Raw genomic sequence first — 24653 nt, forward strand, 5'->3', positions numbered from 1 at the left:
ATTGAACTCAGGGCTCTGGAAGAGCACTCAGTGCTCTTAACTGCTGAGCCATCTCTCCAGCCCCTACCTTTTGTTTTTTGAGACAGGGTCTCGTAGTAACCTGCACTGTCCTGTAATTCTCTTAAGTAGTTCTGTCTGTCTTCCAGCTCGCAGCAATCCTCCAGCTTCAGTCTCCCCAGGGCTGGAATCACAAGCTAGTTTTTCTTTTACAGAAGTCTTGGAGACTGCTCTGGAATCCAGCAGAAACCTGTTTGGTGTTCCTAGTCTAAGACAGAAGCATACTTCCGGGGTGGGGGGGAGGAGAAGCTGCGGTGTGCAGGTCGGCCGGTTTTCCTGGAGCAAGGGTGTGTGTCGGGGGCTGGGGGGGGGTGTAGTCTGTTCACCGCCTGCGAGTCTCGGGGACAAAGGCTGCGCGGCCCTGTGCCCCGCTCGGGCCAGCCCTCCTCCAGTGAACTTTGGAGGCACCGGCCGTGACCTCGAACCACGAGTCACCAAGGCTGGGAGCCCACGCTTCACCCAGCACAGGGGAACCCAGAAGGATCGGTCCAAGTCCCTCGTGTCTCAGCCCCTTCCCACTCCTTCCTTGCCTCTCCCCCTCATTTCTTCCAATGTACCCTTCTCCCTATTCCTCCTCAGATCTAGTCCTCTCCTCCCTATCCCTAGTCAACTCCTTGTTCCAACTCCTTGTTACTCCAGCTCCCCGTTTCTTGTCCCTCCCACTCACTCTGTCCAACATCTTGCACCCCTATCTCCTCGCCCCGCCCCTTACCCCGCCCCTTTACCCATCCCCCCCTCCCCCGGTCCGGGGCTCAGGCGCTGGGCGAACATGGCGGCTGCGGTCGGGCGGGACACCCTACCTGAGCACTGGTCCTACGGCGTCTGTCGGGACGGCCGCGTCTTCTTCATCAAGTGCGTGAGAGGCGGCGGCACCCGGGCGGGGTCGTGTGCTGGGGCTGGGTCCGCGGGCGGGCGTGTGGGGCGGCGGCGCTAACAGGTGCACCTCTCCCGTAGTGACCAGCTCCGCTGCACGACCTGGCTGCACCCGCGTACGGGAGAACCGGTCAACTCCGGTCACATGATCCGCTCAGGTAAGCGCCCGGTCGGTAGAGGGTGCGGGGGGCGCCACGGCTGTGCGAGTTTGACCAACTTTTCTCGCCTTCCCGCAGACTTGCCGCGCGGCTGGGAGGAGGGCTTCACGGAGGAGGGCGCCAGTTTCTTCATAGAGTAAGTGAGCCCGCACCACCGCCGCACCTCGCTTGCTCTCCCGCAACCTTGGCGGGCTCGGCGCTTGGGGTTTGTACGTCTGAAGGTGGCGGGCTCCGGGGACCGCTTCGTACCAGGGTTCGCAGCGCCGCAGGGGGCCTGACCAGGTCCCGCCCGCCCGCGGCCGAGCCAGCAAACTCCACGGCTCCCGGGACACGCCTACCCCGGGGACATGCGCTGGGCACAGTGGCCGGTGTCAGGGAGTAAGGCTCGCGTGGGTCAGGAGTGTGGCCTGAGGGCTTGGGCGTGGGGGAGGGGGAGGGAGCCCCGACGCTAGTGTAGCCGCGCTGGCTGGGCTGGCTGTGGAGAGTTGGAGCGCGACCCGGGCCGCTGCATCCTTGCTTCTCAGGGATGGGATGGGGGTGGGGCTCCCGGTCAGCCAATGATATTCTTGGAACTCTACCCGCGAGTCTTCGGCGGGCGCCGAACGCAGAGGAACGCGGACGGTCGGCTCTGCCTGGGCTAGTAGAACGGGAGCTTAGCCGCCTGAACCTCTGGGCACTGTCCCAACAGTTATTCTGGGTCTGTTGGGCCGCGTGGATCTGATCTCGAAGCTGTAAGGGGACACGTGTACAATCTTCCCTTTTCCCACTCGGGGAAGGTGCCTGTGTTGCAGCGTTCCTCCCCTCTGTGGGTCCTGGGAGTCAGAACTTGCCTTTGATCGTTTGCCCCAGTCAGTGCCTGGCATAGAGTAGCAGCTCTGTAAATGTTTGTTTATGGAATGAATGAACTAGCCAAAGGTCTGGCGGCCGATGGTTTGACTGGCACTCGGTGTACTGTGGGGGACCGTGATTCAGAATTAATTTCTTCACCAACTTGGAAACAATGTTTAGATCTGGATCAGAAGGTGTGGAGAAAGTCCCGAGCCTCCTTTATCACTTGGGACTCTTGAATAGTGACTGCTGATGGATGAGGTGTGTGGAAGGGAGGTGCTCACTGTTCTTGTTCGTCGATTTGTAATCCGCGGGAGGAAAGGGAACAAAGAGTGAGCAAATAATAATGGCAGGTAACGGTGGCTGCTGTGCGGAAAATTAACACGAGGGGATGTGACTTGGAGTGATTGGATGGCTGGTTGGATTGGTAGGTCCTGAGGACTTTTTTCTGAGCAGGTGACATTTGGAATTTGAATGTCAAGAAGGACCCCTGCTGTGGTGCCAGTAGGGGCAAGACTTTTCAGAAAAAAAAAATGTTTAAGGTACAGACCCCTTCCAGTTCAATGAGTGGCTTGAAGATGGTGACCTAGGGAGAGAATGGCATTAAAGGGAGGTAAATGCTGAAATTGGACCAGGGTAAAGAGCGCCTGAACTCTGTTCGGAGACCAGGGAGGATGCAGACGGTTTAAAGTGACTTGGTATGCTTTGGGTATTCTCCCGTTAGGGAGAATGGGGTTTGGGTGGACAGCAGGAGGCTGTGGCTGTGGTCCAGAGCAGACCGTTAGTGGAGGGTGAAGCACAGAGATGGAGAAAGGTAGTCAGATTCAGGCTGTGCTTTGGATGCTGCCCGAGAGAAAGAACAAAGATGACTCCTAGGGGACTGGGGAGATGCACAGTCCATAAAGCGCTTGTCATGCAAGCACGAGGACTCACGTTAGAGCTCCTAAAAACCCAGGCGTGGTAACGTGCACTTGTAGCTGTCACTGGGGAGGTGGAGACAGGAGAATCTGGGGCCTGCTGCTGGTCATCCTAGCCTAAGCTGCAAGCCCCACTTCCCAGGAAGAGATAGTTTCAAAAATAAGTGGATATTTGAGAAACAACACGTGAGGTTGGGCTGGCTCCTGGATTTTATATTTACAGGCACACATATACGTGTGTACTTGTACACACAGGAATACATACAAGTACACGTGCTGCATGCATGTATGCACAAACACACACTGTTGACTCCTAGAGGTGGGAGTTCCTGAGTGGGTGGGTGGTGCCCATATGTTTGAGATGGGAAGGCTGAGGGAGATATAGGCTTGAATAGGTGTTTAAAAAAATCTTATTTTACTCTGTTACATATAAGATGTGAATATATCATGTAGTTCAGTAATTCTCCCCTGATTCACAAATAATCCCTTTTCAGGGGTTGACTAGAATCATTGGAAAACACAGATATTTACATTATGATTCATCTGTATCTTTTTTTTTTTTTTCTTAGAGCTGGGGACCGAACAGGGCCTTGCGCTTGCTGGGCAAGCGCTCTACCACTGAGCTAAATCCCCAACCCCTACATTATGATTCATAACAGCAAAGTTACAGTTATTAAGTAGCAGCAAAGACAATTTTGTGGTTGGGGGTCACCACAACATGAGGAGCTATATAAAAGGGTCACAGCATTAGGAGGGTTGAGAACGACTGATACAGATATATGAATCTAAAGCTTGCGGTTGAGAGGGAGAGAGGCTCGCAGAGACCCTTTTGAGGATAACTACGTGATGTCATAGGGCATAGATGATGTCATCGAGGACAAGTGTGGGCCAAATGTCTGTCCTGGTGTGCTCTCTGTTCATGAGCACCATGAGCAAAAGCATAGTGAGGGAAATTAGGGAAAATAAGGGTTTTTGTTATCTTAGTTTATACTTCCGGTCACAGTTCATCAGTGAAGGAAGTCAGAGCAGGAACTGAAGCAGAAACTGGAGGAAGGCTGCTTATTGGCTCACTCTGGCTTGCCAGGCTGCCTGATTTATGCTTACACGTATAGGATACTGTGGGCCACAGTAGGCCGGACCCTCCCACAACCATCATCAATCAAGACAATTGCCCAGAGACATGCCCACTAGAGGCCAGTCTTCAGTTGAGGTTCCCTCATCCAAGGGCTACTCTAGTTTGTGTCCAGAAGCTAAGCAGAACAATGCTCTAAGCCTCGGGGCGGGCAATGGCCGAACTTGGGAAAGGCACACTTAAGAGGAGCCACAAGGTGAGAAGAGGTCACAGGGACCTCCAGAATGGCAGGTGATGTGGGTAAGAGACAAGTCCAGGAAGGGCAGCACTTCTTCCTGGAAGGTTTGTTGCAAAGAAGAGTCCAGGCATTGGCTGGAGGTTGTGTGGGTAGAGGGAGGGTGTCTTAGGGGTTTGTTGCTGTGAGGAGACCCCATGGCCAAGGCAACTCATATAAACATTAATCGGGACTGGCTTACAGTTTCAGAGGTTCAGTCCATCCTCCTCATGGTAGGAAGCAACATGTAGACCAGCACAGCTGGAGATGGAGCTAGAGATTCCATCTTGATCCCAAGGCAGCCAGGAGGAGACTGGAATTCCACACTGGGCAAAGCTTGAGCATAGGAGCCCTCAAAGCCTGACAACAGAGCGATACACTTCTTCCAACCAGGCCACATCTCCTACAGAGCCACTCCCTGTGGGCCAAGCATTCAAGCACGAGTCTGTGGGGGCCATAGCTGTTCAAACCACCATAAAGGGGTTTGCTCTTTTCAGGAAAGATGGTGCAACAACGGCTTTTGTTCCGGGGGTGGGGAGGAGGGAGAAATAGATGTAGGAATGAAAGTGGCAGTTATTGGAGCAGAGTTTCTGTGGAGATGAGAAGAAGGATGCCAGCATGTGTAAGGTCACTTGTTGGGACACTGAGAAGAGGTTGTGAGTGTTTGCAGTAGTGGCGCAGCCTTGAGCTTGGATTTGTGCAGGCTGGAAGCCTCTAGGCTGTTGTCTCAGCACCGGGATTTTATCCCTGTTGCGACTCTTCTTCGATTATTCCGTCCCTGCTCCCACCACTCCCCCTTCTGAATCTTCCCACACTTTCCGGAAATGACTACCCATAGCAACATTGACGGTGGCCCTTACTCTCAAAGGCTGCTGGTGCCAGTAGGCTGGAATCCAGTTGTGTTTTCTACATGATAATTTCTGAAGAGGCCTCCAGATTTGGGACTAGTTTCCCCTCTCTTTTAAAAGATTTATTCATTTATTATATATAAGTACCCTGTAGCTGTCTTCACACACACCAGAAGAGGGCACCAGATCTCATTACAGATGGTTGTGAGCCACCATGTCGTTGCTGGGAATTGAACTCAGGACCTCTAGAAGAGCAGTCAGTGCTCTAACCACTGAGCCATCTCTCCAGCCCAATTAGTTTCCTCTTTGCCACACCCCCCATGAAGTTTTACATCTCTGTTTACTAAAGAGTTTGTGTTCTTTTATTTTTTTTTTAAAGTTATTACATTTGATTATGTGTCACCCCTAAGCCTTTAGTTTTCTGTGACAAGATCTTCCTGTGATCCTTAGACTGGTCTTGAATTTAAGATTCTCCTGTCTCCATCTCCTGAGGGTTGGGATCACAGGTATGTGCAACTGCGTCCTATTTACTGGAGACTTTAAAGTCTGTTTCTTGAAGAAGACCCTCAACTATGAAGTGTGTATTTTCATTTATTTCTGCACTTTTGGCTACATTTTGTCTTCATGGTTCTCGAAAGTACAGGCGAGGTGGTGCAGATTCGCCTTTAAGAGAAAGTATTGCATTCTGAAATGTTTTCATTTTTCCATGGGTCTCCTGACTGGATAGTAAATATCATAGTAGTTATGATAGTGTTATCATACCAACAATGAGAATAAGATAGTAGCAATTATATAACTTTTTTTTTTATGAGACAGAGTCTTATCTCCATGTGTAGCCCTGATTGACCTTCAAGTCACAGAGTCCACCTGCTTCTGCCTCCTGAGTGCTGGGATTAAAGGTGTGCACCACCAAGCCTGGGCCTTTTGTTTCTTTGTTTAAGACTGGGTCTTGCAGTTTAGCCCAGGCTAGCTTTGTGTTTTCTAGCTCCCCAAAGGCTGGTCTCACAGGTAAGCACCTCCACCACATGGTGCTAACTTAATCTTTTTGAGTTTGGGGGGAAAATACCAGGAACTATTGCTATTCATAGCTGTTGTCTGATTTATTTACTTAAACACAGGGTCTCACTCTGTAGCCTAGTTGCCTGGAACACTTAACAGTCCTTCTTCCTCAGCTTTCCTGAGGATTTCTCAGGATTAAAGGCATGTATCACTCTACCTAGCCTTTTGTTTTGTGTTGAATAGAGCCTCATGGACTGAACCTAGGTCTTCTGTCAGGAAGCTATGCCCCCAGACTGTTTAATTTTCATTTGGAGACAGACTCTCACTGAGCTGCTGAGGGCAGCCCTGAACTTGCAATTGTCTTGCCTTAGCGTCCAAGTAGTTGGGATTTACAGGTCTGAGCCATACATTGTTCAGCTCTAGAGCTGCTTGGTGAATGATCCTCCAGCCACAGTCACCTGCGTGCTTGGTGGTGTGAATGTATGTGGAGTGGGGTGTTGGCACACCACACCCTGCTCCAAGGCTGCTCCTTGAGGGCAGACCTGTTCACTGTTTCTAGGCTTTGGCACACAGCCGAGTCCTGGTCCAGCTTCTGCCAGTATTTATGGAAGAGACTGTGTCCCCAAGAAACCTTGGACATTCATTTAATAGTCCAATCTTTATAAATTCCTGGCCGAAGAGGAGACTTGTTTGTGGGACAGATGCGGGGAAGCCAGGAGTGGGCCTGTTGGGGCTGGTGTTTGGACCTAGGCTTCTTGGAGATAGTCATTCATTGGCAACGGCAACATTCAAAGTAGGAACCTGGCCAGTAGAGGCTCAGGCAGCCTTTTCTGGCTCCTTGGTCTCATGAGCTCAGCCATTTGCATCTGGGATTTTCTCATCTGTTGGCAATTGGTCTAGACCCCCCCTCTTTCCCTGGCTTCAAGGCTTTCGCATCTTCTGACTTTGCTCCAAGGTCCTGACGGGGACCAACTGGTCACACAAAGTGCCACTTAGCTTCAAGTCCTCCAACCTTAGCTTTGCGGATTTGTGGGGTGGTGTTGTGTAGGTGCCATTCCCTAGGCAGTAGGACCTGGGAAAGATATACTGAAGACTTGGAGTGAAGTTGTTTTTCTGCTGTTCCCCCTGCACTGTGGCCTGAAAACATCCGAGGGGCAGAGCCAGTAGCATAGCTTTGAGGTTCCCAGTGCAAAATGAAAATGGAAGGCACCTACTGAAAGGGGAGGGCTGCCATTGGAAGTACTGTAGTAAAATGGGTGTGGTGGCACAGTGATCTTAGCTTGTGGGAGGAGGCAAGGCCATCAAGAGTTCAAGGTCATTCCCAGTGCTCCTTGGTGAGACTCTGGCTTTTGGAGTCTCTGTCTCCAAAACCCAATAACAAAACAAGGCTGCAGTGTAAGCCAGTGTATTCAGCCAGCAATTCCAGCTTTCTGGAAGTGGACGCAGGAGGATCCAAGAGTTCAAGGCCATCTTCAGAAATAGATTGAATTGTAAGAAGCTAGCCTGGGTTACATGAGCTTTTTTGCCAAGCTAAAGGAGACAAATCTACAAACCTACAATATAAAACTTGTTCCTTTTGCAGTTTTTTTCCTCCCCTAGACTTGTCATGGTTTTAAAAATTTGCTATTTCAAGTCTTTTTTTTTTTTTTTTTTTCTTTTGAGAAAGAGTCTCACTGTGTAGCCCATGATAGCCTGGAATTTGCTATGTGGGTCAGGAAGGCCTCAAACTCACAGAGGTCTGGCCATCTTTGCCTCCCCAGTGCTGGGATTAAAGGCATGCATCATGATTCTCTGGTTTGTTTAATATCATTTTAGGTAAAGAGAAAATGTAAGCGTATGTTATATATGTTTTGGAGCTCACTCTATATCAAATATAATCGTTTATTTAAATGTCAATATCAGGTCATTCACCTCTCATGCCGAATGATTCATCAGCCCCATGTACCACTGTAAAATACGGTATAGGAGTGTGCAGGCTCAGGGCACTCAGGACAGGGTGAGGCACGGGCAGGCCAAGTGGGACATAGGAGGCTGGGAGAAGCAGGGAGAGCTGGGCTGCTGAGAGCCACGGCTTCTAGTCTCCTTCAGAGACACCCAGTGTTTAGGATGTACCCTTTACGTAAAACAGCCTCGACTTTTCGAGATCTTTTTTTAAAGATGCAGTGAAGAATCAGAAGTGACAGATGTTAAGGGGGAAGTCACTATTAGCTGGACGGCCCTTTAGAAAAACTATTAGAACTTGGACATAGCACTTGCAGAACTTTTGTTTCAAACCAGAAATTGACAGCCTTACATTGAATTCTGGGTGCTAATGGCTTACAGGTATTTAAAGTGGAAATCCTAAAGTCTCCTTGTTGAAGAGCAAGCAGGCTCTCCGGCTTGGCTGGTTTGGATATAATCTCACACTTTACCTAGTACTTCCTGGTGGCTTTATCAAGGGGGAAAGCCGGATCACGGATTTAGCACTGGGTCCATGGGAAAATGCTAACAGTGAGGGTTTTGTGGGAAGCTGGAGGAAAGACTTAGAGCTGTGGTTTGTATCACGCTCTCTAAACAGGCCCTCCAAACACTTGGGAAAACCTCTAAGTAAAAGGATGGAAGCTGCTCAAGGCTCTTGACCGCAGGGGAGCCAGTTGCTCCCAAGGTAGGTAGGTCTGTGTGTTAAGAGGAGGGTAGGTGGGGTTGGGGATTTAGCTCAGTGGTAGAGCGCTACAAGGCCCTGGGTTCGGTCCGAGTTTCCTCTGCAGTGGTAACCGCTGGGGACTTGGTGCTAGGAGAAGGAACTCAGAGGAAGAATGCTTGCTTGGCATGCCAAGGAAGCCTGGGTTCCATTCCCAGCACAGCAAAAGGAAAACATGCTTCTGCCCCTCTGAGAAGATTTCTATCTTCTTCACATATTAAGAGGATATGTTTGGCACTTCCTAGTGGAGGAAGACTGTGAGCAGGCAGCAGGGGGACTATTAATCCCAGGTCTTCCAGGGCTACAGAGTGAATGAGTTCAAAGCCAGCCTGTACAACTTAGTGAGACTTTGATTCAAACGTAAAAGTAGAAAGAGAAAGAGATTAGGGGTTTGTCAGAGAGTGGCACTATTTGGAGGTGTGGCCCTGTTGGAGCAGGTGTGTCACCGTGGGTGTGGTCTTTATGAACCTACTCTTTGCTGTCTGCCAATCAGTATTCTGCTAGCAGCCTTTAGATGAAGATGTAGAATTCATAGCACTTCCTGCCAGGCCTGCCTCCGTGCTGCTATGTTCCCGACTTGATAGTACTGGATTGAACCTCTGAACCTGTAAGCCAGTCCCAATGAAATGTTGTCCTTTATAAGAGTTGCCTTGGTCATGGTGTCTGTTCACAGGAGTAAAACCCTCTAAGACAGGGTTCCATCCAGCCCAAGGTTAGGGCCTTTGCATTGCACGTGCAAGGCTCTGGGTGCAAGTCACAGTGATTCTTTTGAGGGAGGTGGGGTGGGCAGCTGGCAAGGCAGGCTAGGATGTGGAATGGGTGACAGACTGTGGTGCCCACTCCAGCTCAGCATAAGGAGTCAGCATCTCAGACTGGCATGGTGTTGTGAGTAAATATTGGCAGAGGGAAGAACCTAGAGGAATACGGTGTTGTTTTCCTCTCGTCACATGGCTGTCAAAACATTTGCTTTTTGATTTCTGGGTAGGGGAAGCATTTTCAATGAATGTTTTTATTGTCTGCGGAGTGTTTCTTGAACATTATCTGGTTCAACTCTTATTATTTTTTTGGCTGTAGAACTTTGGCTCGCGGGTTAAAGTGATTTTTCTACAGTTACCTATTAGCTCAGCGTTCTCGGGGCTCAAGGGAGAGACCTGGAGGTATTGTCAGCCTAGCTTGGGCTTCTCAGACATGGGGACTGTAGGCTTAATGACAGAAGGAAAAGGAAGGTCTGCTTTCCAGGGAGACCTGTGTGTAGAAAATGTCATTCATGCAGATGTCAGTTTTGCTGTGCTGGGGTGGAACCCAGGGTTTTGGGCCTGCTGGGCAAACGTTACCACCGAATGACATCCCCAGCCCTTAGCTATAGAAACAGCAGTCTTCCTGTGAGACCCAGGCTGGCCCCACTCCTCATCCTCCTGCCTCTGTCTCCAAGTGCTGGAATCACAGGCCCTCACCAGCACACCTGGCTTCTGTGGACTTAGAGTTGATTTCTCCTCTCCTCTGCCTGCCTACCTTGGGATCCCTGTGTTGGTAAGCTGCACCAGATCTACCAAATCAAAGTATCTGCCCCAGGAGGTGCCAGCTTCTCTTCACTGCCACCTGGGCTTGTGTCTGTCTCGGTGGACCTGTGCAAGTCTCACACTCTCCACCAAGCATATGCTCAGTGCTGTGCACGTGGGGAAGATGGAGAGTGTGTAGTGGGAGTCTATGGGGAGACCCATCATTGGCTTTCTGGTCTTTCGGGGTCTTAGTCCCCAAAACAGGTCTAGTGCCTGGAGGAAAGCCACACCGGCAGCTGCTGTGGCCTCAGGTTATCTTCCTCTCTTGCACCCCCAACTCCGCTTTGATGGAGTCTTCCTATATAGCTATGGTTGGCTTCAAAATCTCTATATAGACCAGGCTGGTCTTTAACTCAAAGTTCCCTGCCTCTGCCACTTGAGTGCTAGGATCAAAAGCACGTACCACCCTGCCAGGCTTGGGCTGTCATCTTTTGCTGGACTGAGACTGCTTGGCTTCTCTGACCACCTGCCACCGGGAAGCAGAGTTGGTTTTTCTGGAAGCCCAAAGCAGGGCCAGGCCCTGCATCCTGTAGACAGTGTACATGTGTGAGATGTGGTTGACATCTGTGGGGAGAGGCAGCCTTACCACCTGGATGCTAATCCCAGCCGGGCACTGGTTGCTCTCTGACCTTGGTCTGTGGCTGACTGTCTTTAAGCTTACTTCCCCAAAGGTTCAGTGTTGTTAGTTGGAGGATTAAATGGATCACATGATGGGAAAGGCCCGGGACATGTCTAGTGCAGAGTAAATGCCAACGAACATGAGCTCCATTCCCACAGCTCAGAGCTGGGGCGAGGGTCTGAGCCCCGATTGCATTCGCTGCTCCAGGGCAACTCTGGTGTCCCTGATACTGGTTTGCCTAAGTTAGTAGCTTGTCAACTGTAGAACTCAACTCAAATTAATTTGAACCAATAAAAACGGAAAGCCATTTAGTACTAACAATATGTCCTTAGTTCTGGAAAATGCACACTGAAATGTTTGCTCTGGTGGTTATGAGGCTGGGAACTGTGTATTTGTCGGGGGAGTAAGAGGGAGGAGAGGATGACACCATGGGACACCGTGTTAACAGTGGCTGGATGATGGATACTTGGGGACATTTTTCACTGTTCTTACTTTTGCAACTTAAAAATAAATTTTTTTTAGCTGGGCATGGTGGCACATTCCTTTTAATCTCAGCGCTCAGGAGGCAGAGCTGGGCAGGTCTTTGAGTTCAAGGCCAGCCTGGTCTATAGAGCAAGTTCCAGGACATCTGGAACTAGACAGAGAAACCCTGTCTTGAAAAAAAAAAGTTCCATATATTTATTTATTTATATGTATGAGTATTTTTCCTTGGTGTATATGTGTGTACCACATGCATACCTGGTACCTGCAGAGGTCAGAAGAGGGGGTGTTGGATCCCCTGGAACTGGAGTTACAGGTGGTTGGGGTGCTGGGAATTGAACCTAGGTCCTCTAAAGGAACAGGTACTCTTAACCTCTGAGCATCTTTTTTTTTTTTTTTTTTTTTTTTGTCCGTCCGCCGTCCCACCTCTGAGCATCTTTCTAGCTCCTTTACTCTTGGCAGCTTTTACACACATTTACAGAGATGTCAGGTAAAGTGTTCATTACGACCGACGTTGTGGTGAATGCCTGGAATGCACAGGAAGCTGAAGCAAGAACACTTGATGCTGTGAGTTTTCGCTAGGCTGGCCTACATATTGAGTTCAAGGCCAGCCTGGGCTATATAGCAAAACCCTGTCTCAAAACAAAACAAACAAACAAACAAAAGCAGGAAAAGAAACCCCTCAGCAGTTTATCTTCACAGTCTGGCACTGACGGGTGTACCAAATAGAAATGGCTCCTTTTGGGTTGGGGATTCCTGGGTTAGGTCCCCAGCTCGAAAAAAAAAAAAAAAAAAAAAAAAAAAAAGAAAGAAATGGCTCCTTTAATTATCATATGCTGACTGCTGTTTACAGACTCGAGGGTGGGAGGGGTGTTGGGGGGGGAGCGAGGAATTAATGCATGTGTGGTGGGGTTGGGGATTTAGCTCAGTGGTAGAGTGCTTGCCTAGCAAGCGCAAGGCCCTGGGTTCAGTCCTCAGCTCCAAAATAAATAAATAAATAAATAAATAAATAAATAAAAAATAAAAATAAAAAAATGCATGTGTGGTAGGTAACCCAGCGAGGGCTGCCTAGCAGTCCTCTGTGTTATCACAGCCCCGTTTCCCTGCTTGGCTGCCTCCTTCAATATCCCTGATGGTCCTGCACACGCTGGGGCCATCTTTTTAAGGGAAATACTCAAACTGTCTATCCAGGGCCAGGCTGCCTGAAGTCACAGGTACTTGCCTAGGCCGCAGGAGACTAGCCGTGAGAGCCCAGGATGGTGGGAAGGGCTGGGGTCTGTTTTCTTTCTGGAAACTTAGAGGCTGTATGAAATGCTGCCCGGAACCAGGCAGCCCTGGCATCAGCTGTGGACACTGGAAAATAGACAAGTTGTCTGGTGTAGAGCAACAGCTGACACTGTAGTCAAACATGTTCCTTCTAGGGCACACATTCTGATTGTCATTTGTACAACTTGGGCGTTTGAGGCAGGAGTTGGGGGTCAGGGGAGAGCTAAAGATCTTCCTGAAACCAGAACCTCAGGTGGGACTCGAACCTGAGTTCTTTGGTGCTATTTCTACCCTGGCTCCGCCCACCATTCCTCTGTACCATCCTGGAGGACACCAAAGCTGCAGCATCTTGGACCTCCCTCACCAAGACCCGGAGGAGGGAAAAGTGAGTGGAGCTATGGTTCTCGGCAGGTGGGGGTGGCGAGCAGGGCCCTGGTGTCCTGGAGGGGTGGGTCTCCTCGTTTGGAGTATCACCCCCTCGTTAATCTTTTCCACTTCTCCTTTTCCCTCCTCCCCAGATGTCAACTGACCCAGCTTAGGGACTGATGAGCCTCTTAAGTCTGCTTAAAGAGCCAGGCCGTCTTTTAGGGCCTGCCTGAGAACATGTCTACATCCCAGCCAGCTCTACTGAATTTCCTATCTGGGCCTGACAGCCTGGAGCTGGCACGCACTCTCCTGTGCCTCCCCAGAACCACAGGGGAATGTCGTAAGGGCAGAGGCCCATTTCATCCTGTGCCCAGGGTATTGCTGCTTGGCCTTCCTATGGGCCAGGGCCAGACAAAGGCATATTTGTGTCATCCCCGCTTGTAACCTGAGCTGACCATAGCTCATAGCTGGAGCCCATGGGCTGTGTAGGGTTGAGTGGCTCATTAGAGAATTAACCAGACGCTGCTTGGTGTGGGTGAAGGACTCATCCATTCAGTTACCAGGTGTGAAGCTGAAGGGCCTTCACATTGGGCCCTGTGGACAGAGACAGAGGCCACTATCCCTACTTCCAGTGTCCAGTGCACGAGCAGAGAGGACCCTGGCCAGTTTCAGTCTGGGCATTGGGGGCGGGGCTCTGAGAGAATGGATCTGGGGACCTCCAGGGAAAGATTGAAGAAGGCAGGCAGCTGTGGAGAAGGGCATTGCTCACCTGCAGGGGAGCAGGGGAGCAGGTGGTGTGGGTCATGGCATCTGTGTGAGGAGTGGAGGTGTTGGGTGGGTCCTGGATCAAGGCCTGCATTGGCAGCTTGGTTTCAGGAAAGAGGGCTGATGGGGACATTGCCTAAGGGGTTCCCAGTGCCTGAGTCTGAGCCTTACAGTGGTTGTAGAACAAGATACTGGGCTGGGGATGGAGATTGATTTTAATTGGCAGAGTGCTTGCACAGTTCCCATGAAGCCTTGGGTTCGATCCCAAACACTGCATAAACCTGGCACGGGTGGCACACATCTGTAATCCTCATACTTCAGAGGTCAAGGCAGGAGGGTCAGAGTTTCAAGGTTATCCTGAGCTACCAAGGCCACCCTGGGCTACATGAAACTCTGTTTCAAAAAGAAAGCAAAACGATGCAATAGACTGGTGCCCCTGAGACCCCAGTTCTGCCTCTTGCTTGGGCAGGTCACTTCAATCTCTGTCTCCAAGTGTTTCCTCACCTAGAAAGTGGGGCAGTGACAGTCATGGCCACTTTGACCACCTACAGCAGCAGGAGCTCTCTAGCTGAGAAAGAAACCCTTATCATTGCTGCTTTCTAGCTCTGTGAAGGAAGTGCCTTGCTGGGATAGGTGCTGTGCTGCTGGCCAGGGGCTGGCATAGTTTCTGGGGATGTCTTCTGAGTCCTAGCTAGAGGTGGGGTTTGTGTCCTTTTGCCTTTTCTTTTCATTCATTGTTTTTGTTTAAAGAGGATCTCATTTAGTAGTCTAGGCTAGCCTTGAATTTATATCTCCCAAATACTGGGACTCCAGGCTGCCAGTGTGCCTCGATGAGAACTGTCTTTGTATTGAGACGTGTCTGTAATTGGAAGCTGGGCACTGATTGGTGCTAAATACCAAAGAGTGGTTATTGATCTTAGAGGCTCTGTGTAGCTGTGTCTGTCTAGAAAGAGTATGACCAGGTTTTCTGGGCTGAGCCTTGGTATGGGCTTTCCACCCCTTGCCTTCTGCAGGACCCTGGTGGAGGGGCTTCCTTGGGGTTCCTGCATGGGCTATCTGGCAGAACATCTTGTTCAGTTGGGGGTAGGCAGCAACCTTGGTGTTTGTATTAGACACACTTAATGAAGTGCATGAACTAAAGCCCTAGTCTAGAATGTGGCTCTAAGTCTCTGGGGGCTTGGGATGTGGGAGCCTACACAGGTGCCACAGGTAATGCCGAAAGTGAAGCTTCAGCTCCTGCATCTGCACAGCAGCGGCGCCCCTTTTCTCTGAGTGTCATTGGAGATGGAAAACTGATAGCCTGGCTGCAGGTCCATGCCTCTGCTCTACACATGGTGGGCCATGGGCATCGTGTCCTTCATGACAGAAGCTCATCTGTCCAAAACAGATAGTTGTCTGTCAGTTCCCACACTTTTGCTCAGAGGGAATCCTGGGAGCAGGAGTCTGGTCTTATTCCTCCATGGAAGTAGAACCGTGCTATTCTCACCTCTGCCCAGATTGTGCTGCCAGTCTGTCTCATAGGGAGGGGATCTGGTTGGTCATACCAGTGACCATAGAGTGGGGACTCTGCCTTCCGGAGGGTGGTAAGCCCACACCTCAGAAGCCATAACTACTTAGAGATACTCTGAGGACAGGGGAGGCCTGGCTGGAGGGTCGTTCTGGGGTGCTGGAGGAGGCAGGAAGGTTGCAACTCAGAACCAGGCTGACTGTGTGCGTGTGCGCCTATCAGTAAATGGTAGTGATGGGAAAGTGATATCCTATCTCTCCCAACATCCCTGAGCTGGTCCTGGGGGATCCTGGCAGGACTAGGGGCATGACCCTGTGCTCCAAACAACTCACCAGCTCCCTGTGGACTGTGTCAGGTTCAGGGCCAACGTTCAGCCAAATAGGTATGTAGGTTTGCTGATTTAACCTTTGACCTGTCTCTCCAGAAATGCTGGTTTACAAGGAGAGTGTTTAGAGCTGAGAGTTAGTAAGGCTTTGTGAGCTGGGATGGGAAGAAGGACCAGAGCCCATGGTCAGGGTTCAAGGGAGGAGAAACGCTTACCTAGCCTGCCAGGGGAGTGCTTGGAAAAGTATTTTTCTTAGCACGTTGTGAACTGGGGATTTGGAAAATAATAGACAGACGGCTGCTGTGAAGCTGAACACCTATAATCACTGTACCTACCCAGGGATGCGTTTTTAAATGGAACTGGTGGTACCTAAAATTACATCCGTTTATGTAGGCTTTGAATAATTACTTTTTTTTTTTCCTCTGTGAGGTGTGAGCGAGAGTTGAAGAGTGCTCAGCTGGCCTCTGCCTTTGGTTTTTCCACCTGTCCTCACCCGAGACTGTGTAGGTGTGTTTCCGTGTTCGACATCAGATGGGTTCTGAAACGCAGAGGACATTAATTCTTTGGGGGAGAGAGAAGTAATTAGCTTCATGTTCTGGGAATAGATATTTAAGTTAGAACTCAGAATGTACCCCTGTATTGTGGGAGAGGCATGGGTGATTGGTACTGGACATTTCATAGAACAAGCCAGACATTCTTAAAGTGAGCTGTAGGGTGGACTGGTACCCCAAGAGGCCAACTGGTTTTCTTAAACCCTCATTCATTCATTCATTCATTCATTCATTCATTCATTCATTCATTCAGTGTTTGTGTGTTTCTTTTTTTTTTTTTTCTTTAATTTATTTTGAGACAATGTCTTACTACATAACTTTGGCTGGCTTTGAGCTCCCTTTGTAGATTGGTCTGGCTTGGGACTTGTGGGCAATCCTCCTGCCTCTGCCTCCGTGGTGTTGGGATTATAGGTGTGCAATACCACCTTTACTTATTTACTTTATGTATGCTTGTCTGGCACTGACATGCTCACCAAACTTAACAGAAATGACTTCTTTAATTAAATGCTGACTGCTGTTTACAGACGAGAACAAGGGTTGGAGGAATTAATGCAGATGTATTAGGTAGCCCAGCGAGGGCTGCCTAGCAGTCCTCTGTGTCATCACAGTCCCTCTTTCCCTGCTTGACTGCCTCCCCCCAAGATCCCTGATGGTCCTGCACAGGCTGGGGCGATCTGTTTTAGGGAAACACTCAAACTGTACAAGTTCACTTAAAAGGGTGAATGGCCTTTTGTAACACTAAGGGGAAATAAACTTTGGGGACCTTGTGTTGAGTAAACTGGGCAGAGCCACACTGGTGGCAGGCATTGCCACCTTTCCCTGGAACATGCAAGTGGACCGTAGATGTGTTCCTGGGCTCTGGGAGAGAGTGGGGAGGTGGCTGGCTTTGTAGCGGTCATAGACTGTGCTACACTGGGGGCCGGAGCCTGGCCAAGTAGGCCTGGGGTCTTGGCCATGCTGACCTCTTCCTGTCACATGCCAAGTACCAGGTGCCAAGAAAAGCTGTTAGCTGCTTAGGTCACCTCTCACTGACTTATTCTGATTCCCATATCTGGCAAGCTGAAGGTTCCTGTAAGGATAGTAGGGCCTGGGAGAGGAGACAGCCTTCTTAGACCTTGGCCTTCGCCTTGGCTGTTTTTAGAGATGGAGTCTCTTTCCCCAGCCCTGCCTAGAGTGGAGATAGGATTTTGAAAATAACGAGCCAATGAGATGGCCCAGTGGGTAAAGATGCTTGCTGTGAAAGCCTAATGAATCGGGTTGATCCCCGGAACCCATGTAAGAGGACTTACTCTACCAAGTTGTACTCTGACCTCTCCATGTGTGCAGGTGCGTGCGCGCGCGTGCGCGCACAGACACACACACACACACACACACACACACACACACACACACACACAAATAAATAAAATAAAGCTGAAAAAAGAAAAAGCAGTGTGCTACCAGTGGAGGGTCTGGTGCCATGTAGTGCTCTCCTGCTGTCTGTGGTCAACTTCTGGTGTCCCCTCTGAGGTTACTGCTCAGCAACTTGTCTGTGGACCCTTCTCGTGGGAGGAAGGCTTTGGGCTCAGCAGAGAGAAGTTGGTGACTTTTCTGTCCTTAACATCTCATTCTGACCAGGGAATGGTGATGGAGCAGTGGCCACCTGGGGTGGGAGCAGAAGTGTCCTGCCTCAGGGAATCCCCAGGTTCTGGTAACTCAAGCAGAGACCTGGCTGAGCTTGAGGTTGGCATCTGCAGGGCCTGGAACCACTTTGGGGTTCAGCTCATAGGTTAAACACCTGGTCCTGCATGAGGACCTCAAGTTCATTTGTGTTTGTCTGTATAGGTAGCTATGAATGTGTGGGTGGGTGACATGGAGGTTACACATGCTTATGGGTGCACTTGGGTGTCTAAGTCAGAGTTCAATCTCAGGTGCTGTTTCTAGGAGCCATCCACAGTTTTATTATGAGACGGGGCTGGAAAGATGGCTCAGCAGTTAAGAGCATTGACTGTTCTTCCAGAGTTCATTTCCCAGCAACCACATGGTGGTTCACAACCATCTGTAATGGGATCTGATGCCCTCTTCTGGTGTGTCTGAAGACAGTTACAGTAAGTAAATAAGTTTTTAAAAAAGTTATAAAGGGCTAGAAAGATGGGTCAGCAGTCAAGAGCACTGACTGCTCTTTCAAAAGTCCTGAGTTCAATTCCCAGCAACCACATGGTGGCTCACAACCATCTGTAATGGATCTGATGCCCTCTTCTGGTGTGTCTGAATATAGCTACAATGTTCTCAAACAAAATAAATAAATCTGTTTTGAAACAGGATCTCCCTGGACTTGGCCCACTGGCTGCTTAGGCAGGACTGACTGACTAGTGATCCAGGGATCTATTTACTTCTGCTCCCCCGATGTTGGGCTTGCAGGTTTGTTCCACCGTGCTTAACCTTTTCTGTGGGCGCTGGGTGCTGGGCATGGAACTCAAGATCTAAACGCTCGCGTAGCACACATGGGCCTCCTGGCTCCATCTTGTTTGTTCATTGTCACCGTGTATCCTGGCTGGCCTGGAACTCTCAGACGTCTGCCTCTGCTGGGATTAAAGGTGGGCACCGCCACCAACCAGCTATGCTGGCCTTTTTTAAAAAGGCAGGATTTTACTCTGTAGTCTAGGGGCTACGGTCAGGCTGCTTTGGGACTCACGGCAGGCTGCCTGCTTCAGCCTAGTGAGTGCTGGGATTATGGGTGTGAGCCACTATGTCTGGCTTAGGTTCATTTTCATTCATTCATATTCATCCTCCCTCCCCATAACCCTACTGACTTAGTTAGGATTTCTGTTGTTGCAGTGAAACACCATGACCTAAAAGCAAGTAGGGAAGGAAAGGGTTTTTATTCTACTTACACTTACACAGCTCTGTTCATCACTGAAGGGAATCAGGACAGGGCAGGAACCTGGAAGCAGGAGCTGATGCAGAGGCCATGAAGGGTTGCTGCTTACTGGCTTGCTCCCCCATGGCTTGCCCAGTTTTCTTTAGAACCCAGGATGACCAGCCCAGGGATGGCCCTATCCACAGTGGGCTGTGTTCTCCTCATCAATCACTGATTAAGATCCGCCTTACCGCTGGATCATGGAGGCGTTTTCTCAATCGAGGTCCCTCCTTTCAGAGGACTCTGGCTAGTGTCACGTTGACGTGAGACCAGCCAGCATACCTCCTCCCTTCTCTCATATGTAGACTTGACTGGCCTCGAACTGTCTGCGGGGCCAGGCTAGCCTTGAATTCAGAGTTTTGGCAGCCTTTGCCTCTGAGTTTAAAGGCCTATGCCACCATGACTGGCCTGGCTCAAGTCCTTGACTTTCTTCTTACTAGTGGGTCCCTTAGTCTTCCTTGCCTGTCTGTCTGAGCTCATGTGGTTCTCTGGCCCTGTGCTGTGTGCTTCACTGTGGCAAGTCTGCTGGCCTGGTGTGTGTTCACGTGGGAGAGCAGGGACTACCACTCAGCAGAGTGCCTGCTTTCTCTGTGTGTGCTGAGGGCCTCAGCCTGACTGAGCCTGACACCCAGCTGGCTCTCTTGACTTCAGGTAGCACGGCTCTGCGGTCATGAGAGAGCTCACGAGAGAGCACAGGGGCTGTGGAGCTTGGGGGAGTTATTAAGCGTCTGTAAAATGGGGTGAATGTTGGTATCTTTCCCAAGATTTAAACAAATAAACATGCCGAGGGTACTAGTGGTCACATGTAATCTCATCCTTGGAAGGCCAAATGAGGAAGATTGTGAGTTTAAGACCACACTGGAAAACATAGTAAGACCTCATCTCAAGAAAACTAAAGTAAACCAAACCAACCAACCAAACAAAAAACCCTTTAAAAAAAAAACCAAAAAAACAAAAAAAGTTAACAACAAAAGAACGTGGAGCATTGATTCCCAGAATGGAGCAGTGTCGTTTAATACTTTTGGCTTATTTGTATACACAGGGGGTTTAATCCTCTGGAGTGGTTGTGCTGTCCCAGGTATGTGGGAGATTGCTTGGTTCCTTGGCTTCTATTCCACAGCCCTCCTGATAGACAGAGGTCACCTGCTGTCTTGTTTGGCCAGCTCAGCATCTTCTAGACGACAGCATCAGTTGTCCTGTCAAGGTCAACGAGGGTTGAGAATGTCCAGTGTCCAGTGCTGCATCCTAATTGTGACTGTGGCTGTTACTACTTGTGGAGGCAGTTTGAGTACAGTTTGTAGCACAAGTCGTGTCTCACTTGAGCCCTGCCTTTCTTTCCCTGTTGGGAAAGAAAAGGCTCCAGTGATAATGGAGAAACTAGAGGGGAGGTTTGAACTCAGTTTAGCATTTCTTCATCCACCTTTGCTGTGCCTCTGGGGAGTATTAGGTATCTAGGTAGCTGGTGAATCAAGGCATTCATTCAGTTTCAGATGATGGTCAGGAAGTGTGTGACGAGGACCCGGGGTAAGAGGTGTGGGTCCCAGGAGGGAGTGGTGTGGGGGCTGATTAGTCAGGGAAGCTTTGGGTCTCCCGCTGGGGTGGTGCAGAGGGCTGATCCAGCCTTGGTCACTAAGGGACTCTTCATGAGGTGGATTCTCACTGAGCCCTTGATATGTGTTAGGCTCAGGCCCCCGGCACTTTGAGCATCCAGATGAGAAGAGTTCAGCAGCTTTGGACAGAGGTTAGGAACACAGGTTCTGACGCAGGGTTTTCTGTTTTTGAGGTCCAGCCCTGGCGCTTCTCAGCTTGTGGTGTGATCCCTATATAATCTGGGGCCTCGGCTTCCTGATGTGGGAAATAGGAATAATGACTGTGATGGGATTTACATGGGCTAATGTGGGGTACTGAGGATCTTGAGGACAGGAGCGCTATGTGTGTGCTGCCTCTTTATTAGCACTAGAATGTCAGTTCAAGGGGGATGCTTTGTCTGGGTTGGTTACTGCTATACAGGTGCTCACAGAAACTTCTGGTACATACATGCCAGGTTAATGATTCACAGCACCACCGGTGTGCCCAAGGAGCCCTGAGCCTGGGCTAGAAGGGTCACACGCAGCTGTGTCACAAACTAGAAGACACCATGCAAGTAATTTGATAAAGGGAACCTGGGTAATTTGGCAGAGGGGCGGGTCAGGGAAAGCTTGGGATGTTGGGCAAGCCCCCAGTGTGGTCTTGAGAAATATGCGGGGCTTGTTGGAGTCTTGAGTGATAGAGGATAACACTTGGGCAGAGTCACAGGAAGCATGTCACACTGGTGGCAGTGGGAGAGTGCGGGCTGCAGAGTGAGTCACTTAGAGGAGCTTCATCCTGTGGGCTCCCTGGAAGGGCTCTAGCAGGGGTGTGACCAGGCCTACCTTAGAGGAACATGGACTGTAGGGATGTAGAGAGTGTGGGAGGGGACTGTCATTCTGAGACTGCCCGTGCCTGTCATCCATGGGGTGGAGCTGGAGAAAGTAGGCAGTGTACATGAGACTTCCCCTGGCAGGTGAGGGCTGACCTCCGAAGCAGAAAGCTGGTAACATATACCTTGGTTGGCAGCACATCTGTCTTAAAAATAGAAGGGACAGAGAAAGAGAGGGGTGGTGTGCCTGTCCTAGGTGTGGCCTAGTTAAAACCTGACCCCCTGGCAACACCAGCTGTCCTCACCTTCACTTGCAGGCCAGCAACTTCCTCTCGCTACTGAGGACTACCTCCTGTCCTTCCCTCCTCCCAGGACTCAGCAGAGGGGTGGACTGAGTCCCCAGAGAGGCCTCTGTAGTCTGGGGGTGGGGGGCACGTAGAACATTGTCGAGATTTCTGCTGACTTCCAGTCATCCCGTGTGTGTGTGTGTGTGTGTGTGTGTGTGTGTGTGTGTGTGTGTGTGTGTGTACACCCAGTGGGTTGTAGGGCCTTATACATTCCTATGATGGTCACAGACCACTAGATGTGGTTTTGTGTGTTTAGTGTCTAGGTGATTCGAGCAGTTAGGGTGTAAGAGACAGGAAGTGCACAGACTTCATAAGTACCAAGAACACTTTATTCCATGAATCGTACAGGTCAGGAAGGAATGTGCCATCAAAGAGACAGCTGGCCATGGACTGAGACTCAAGTCTCTAGCCTGTGGCCTCTCTTATGTTGTCTAGAGGAAGACAGTTTTTGGTTACTAGGGACATAGTTTGGTTCTATGTGTCTGTCTTTGTCTCTGTCTCTCAAGATGTTGAGTCCTAGGCTTTCTAGGGCCAAGTATGAGTTTGCTGTCAGCAGAGCTTATCAAACTCAGGGAGGAGGCTGCAGATTGTAAACACCTTCTGCTACTCTTCTGGTCAGAGTTCCGGAGTGTCAGTGTCCCTCTCCTGTGTGGGGTGTGGCTTCTAGAGGGCCCTCAGGCAAGAGAGGATTTAGAGCATCTCTAACAGGTTCCTACAGTAGCAGGATTTTGTGAGCAGGGAACATGCTAGGCTAGAGCCAGGGTCAGAAGTCTTGGCTTTGAGCCTCTGCATGGCCTCCTGTGGCAGTATGACCTCGTAGAAAAGCTATAGTGACCAGGCCCCAGAGAAGTAGTCACAGGTCCACAGCCTGCAAGAGGGCTAGACATGTGTTGTGATAACTTTTATTCTTTGGTTTTGTTGTTTGTAGACTTGGTCTCGTGTGGCTCAGACTGGCCTCATACTCACTAGCTGACTGGGTCTGCAGTCTTGATCCTTCCTCAGTGGCCCCACTGTGTTTACTCCCGACTTTTCAGTAGGTGAAGGGAGTCTGCTCCCAAGGCCAGTTGAGGGATGGAGGCTGGAGAAACTGGGGCTTGGATCGGGGAGGGGAACACCAGGAAGCCTTTACCAAGAAAGTTACTACGCGTGAATTTTGTTTCAAAACCTTGTCATGCAGGGAAGAGGACAAAGGCTATCACAGGATCAAAGGCCTGGGGTCATGGGGTAGAATAATCTGGAGGAGAGAAGACACTGGAACTCAACACAGAACCTTCCGAAGGGTTGGAGAGGCCCCCTCTGTTTCCCGCCCAGTGCTTGCGTCTCCGGCATCTAAAGGAGGTCTTCCGTCCATCCGAGTTACTAGAGTGTTCTGGTCAGACTTGAGTCATAAACAGGCAGAGAAGTTCCTGGAGGCTGTTTTACATTCTCTTCATTCTTCAGACTAATGGGAAAGCCAGAAAGGGGCAGGTAGCTTTCCAGCTTTGAGCTGTTTGCACCACACCCACTTATAAGGGAACCCCTGTCCAGGCCTGGTCCGCTCCGCCCCTCTATTCAGTCTTCTGTGGAAAAGGTATTGGAAGCAGCCGTTTTGTTTACCAAAGGGGCTGGTTGGGCAGGTCTGCTTTGCAAGGTTAAAGGTCGGTGGGGAAACCGAGGTTTCTCTGCTGGCTCCTGGTGGTGGGTAGGTGGAGGAGGTAGGTGGGTGGAGGAGGCCTGAGCCAGCCAGCAGCTGGGGAATTTTTGCTTGAGATGACTGCTTGGTGTGGTGCCTGAGGTTTTTCCAAGGCATGGTCCCTGAGCTCAGAGGGCTGAGCAGTTTCCGGCTCTCACATTCTTTTTCTGGAGAGTAGGGCTGGGAGGGGTTAGGGCAGACACAGGAGGCTTGTGCGTTTTTCATTTGGGGCAATTAATTTGATGGATTGCAAACCAGCCCCTGACTTCCTCATGCTTCTCCCTGGACTGAGCAGTGGGACTGAGAAAGCCCTCCTCTCCTCTGGCACCTGTGTTACCTGCTCATGGCTTCAACTTGGTTGAAATTTGAGCACACAGTAGGTGCTTTCTGAAAACCTTGAGTATCTGATTAGAGCCTTTCTAGAAAGCTGCTAGCTGGAGGATCTCCTGGTGGCAACACCATTCCTAGGTACAGCTGAACCTCAGCCATGAGCTAATCTGCTCAAGGTTACTCATGTCACTGGTGACAGCTGGGACTGTAGCCAGGTTTCTCCACTGCACTTGCCTAGTGTGCTCAAAGGACAACAGTGTATAAAGTACCCAGTGAAGGACTCCTGTGGGTTTTCCTGATTCCCCCCTTGTCTTGGGGAGTGAGGGTTCCTGTTAGCATCTTCCCCTGGTGGTTTTGCAGCATCCTACAAGGGTGCCAAGGGCTACACTTTGTTGTGTCCCAGGGTCATGTCCCCTGCGCCCCCACATACACATATGCACATGCACACATGCACACGTGCTCCCCTGGGCGCTGCAATGATATCCAGAACTGACTTGCTTTATAGGGAGCCTTTGTAGCTGTATTCTCCTTCTCCTGGCTTAACTTTGTGTGTTAAGATTTTGGCCTTCCCACACATCTGTAAACATGAAGGGTATTACAGAAAGCAGTGTGTAAAGAACTGACAGTGTAAGGGCGTACCAAGTGTCTAGGGGTGGCTTATGCAGTGCTCCTGCTGTGTGCCAGCTTTGGGCAGGGGCTGGCTTTCCATGATAGACAAACAAGGCATCTGCCCTAGGAATCTCTCTCTCTCTCTCTCTCTCTCTCTCTCTCTCTCTCTCTCTCTCTCTCTCTCTCTCTCTCTCTCTCTCTCTCTCTCTCCACACCCACCTCCCTCCCCAGAGTCTCATTATGTAACTAACCCT

At 50.1% G+C, this 24653-nt stretch overlaps 1 protein-coding gene across 1 annotated transcript in view; it reads left to right on the forward strand.

Moving 5' to 3' along the window:
• Positions 1-357: 357 nt before the first annotated feature.
• The window catches only part of Plekha7 (pleckstrin homology domain containing A7), a 180763-nt gene continuing 156467 nt past the window's right edge, over positions 358-24653 (forward strand). The window contains exons 1-3 of the mRNA XM_032892837.1: positions 358-909; positions 1012-1088; positions 1167-1224. Coding sequence (XP_032748728.1) covers positions 827-909; positions 1012-1088; positions 1167-1224 — 218 coding nt within the window. The 5' untranslated portion in view covers positions 358-826. The remainder of the gene's footprint in view (positions 910-1011; positions 1089-1166; positions 1225-24653) is intronic.

This window comes from Rattus rattus, chromosome 2 (assembly GCF_011064425.1).
Source record: "Rattus rattus isolate New Zealand chromosome 2, Rrattus_CSIRO_v1, whole genome shotgun sequence".
NCBI lineage: Eukaryota > Metazoa > Chordata > Mammalia > Rodentia > Muridae > Rattus > Rattus rattus.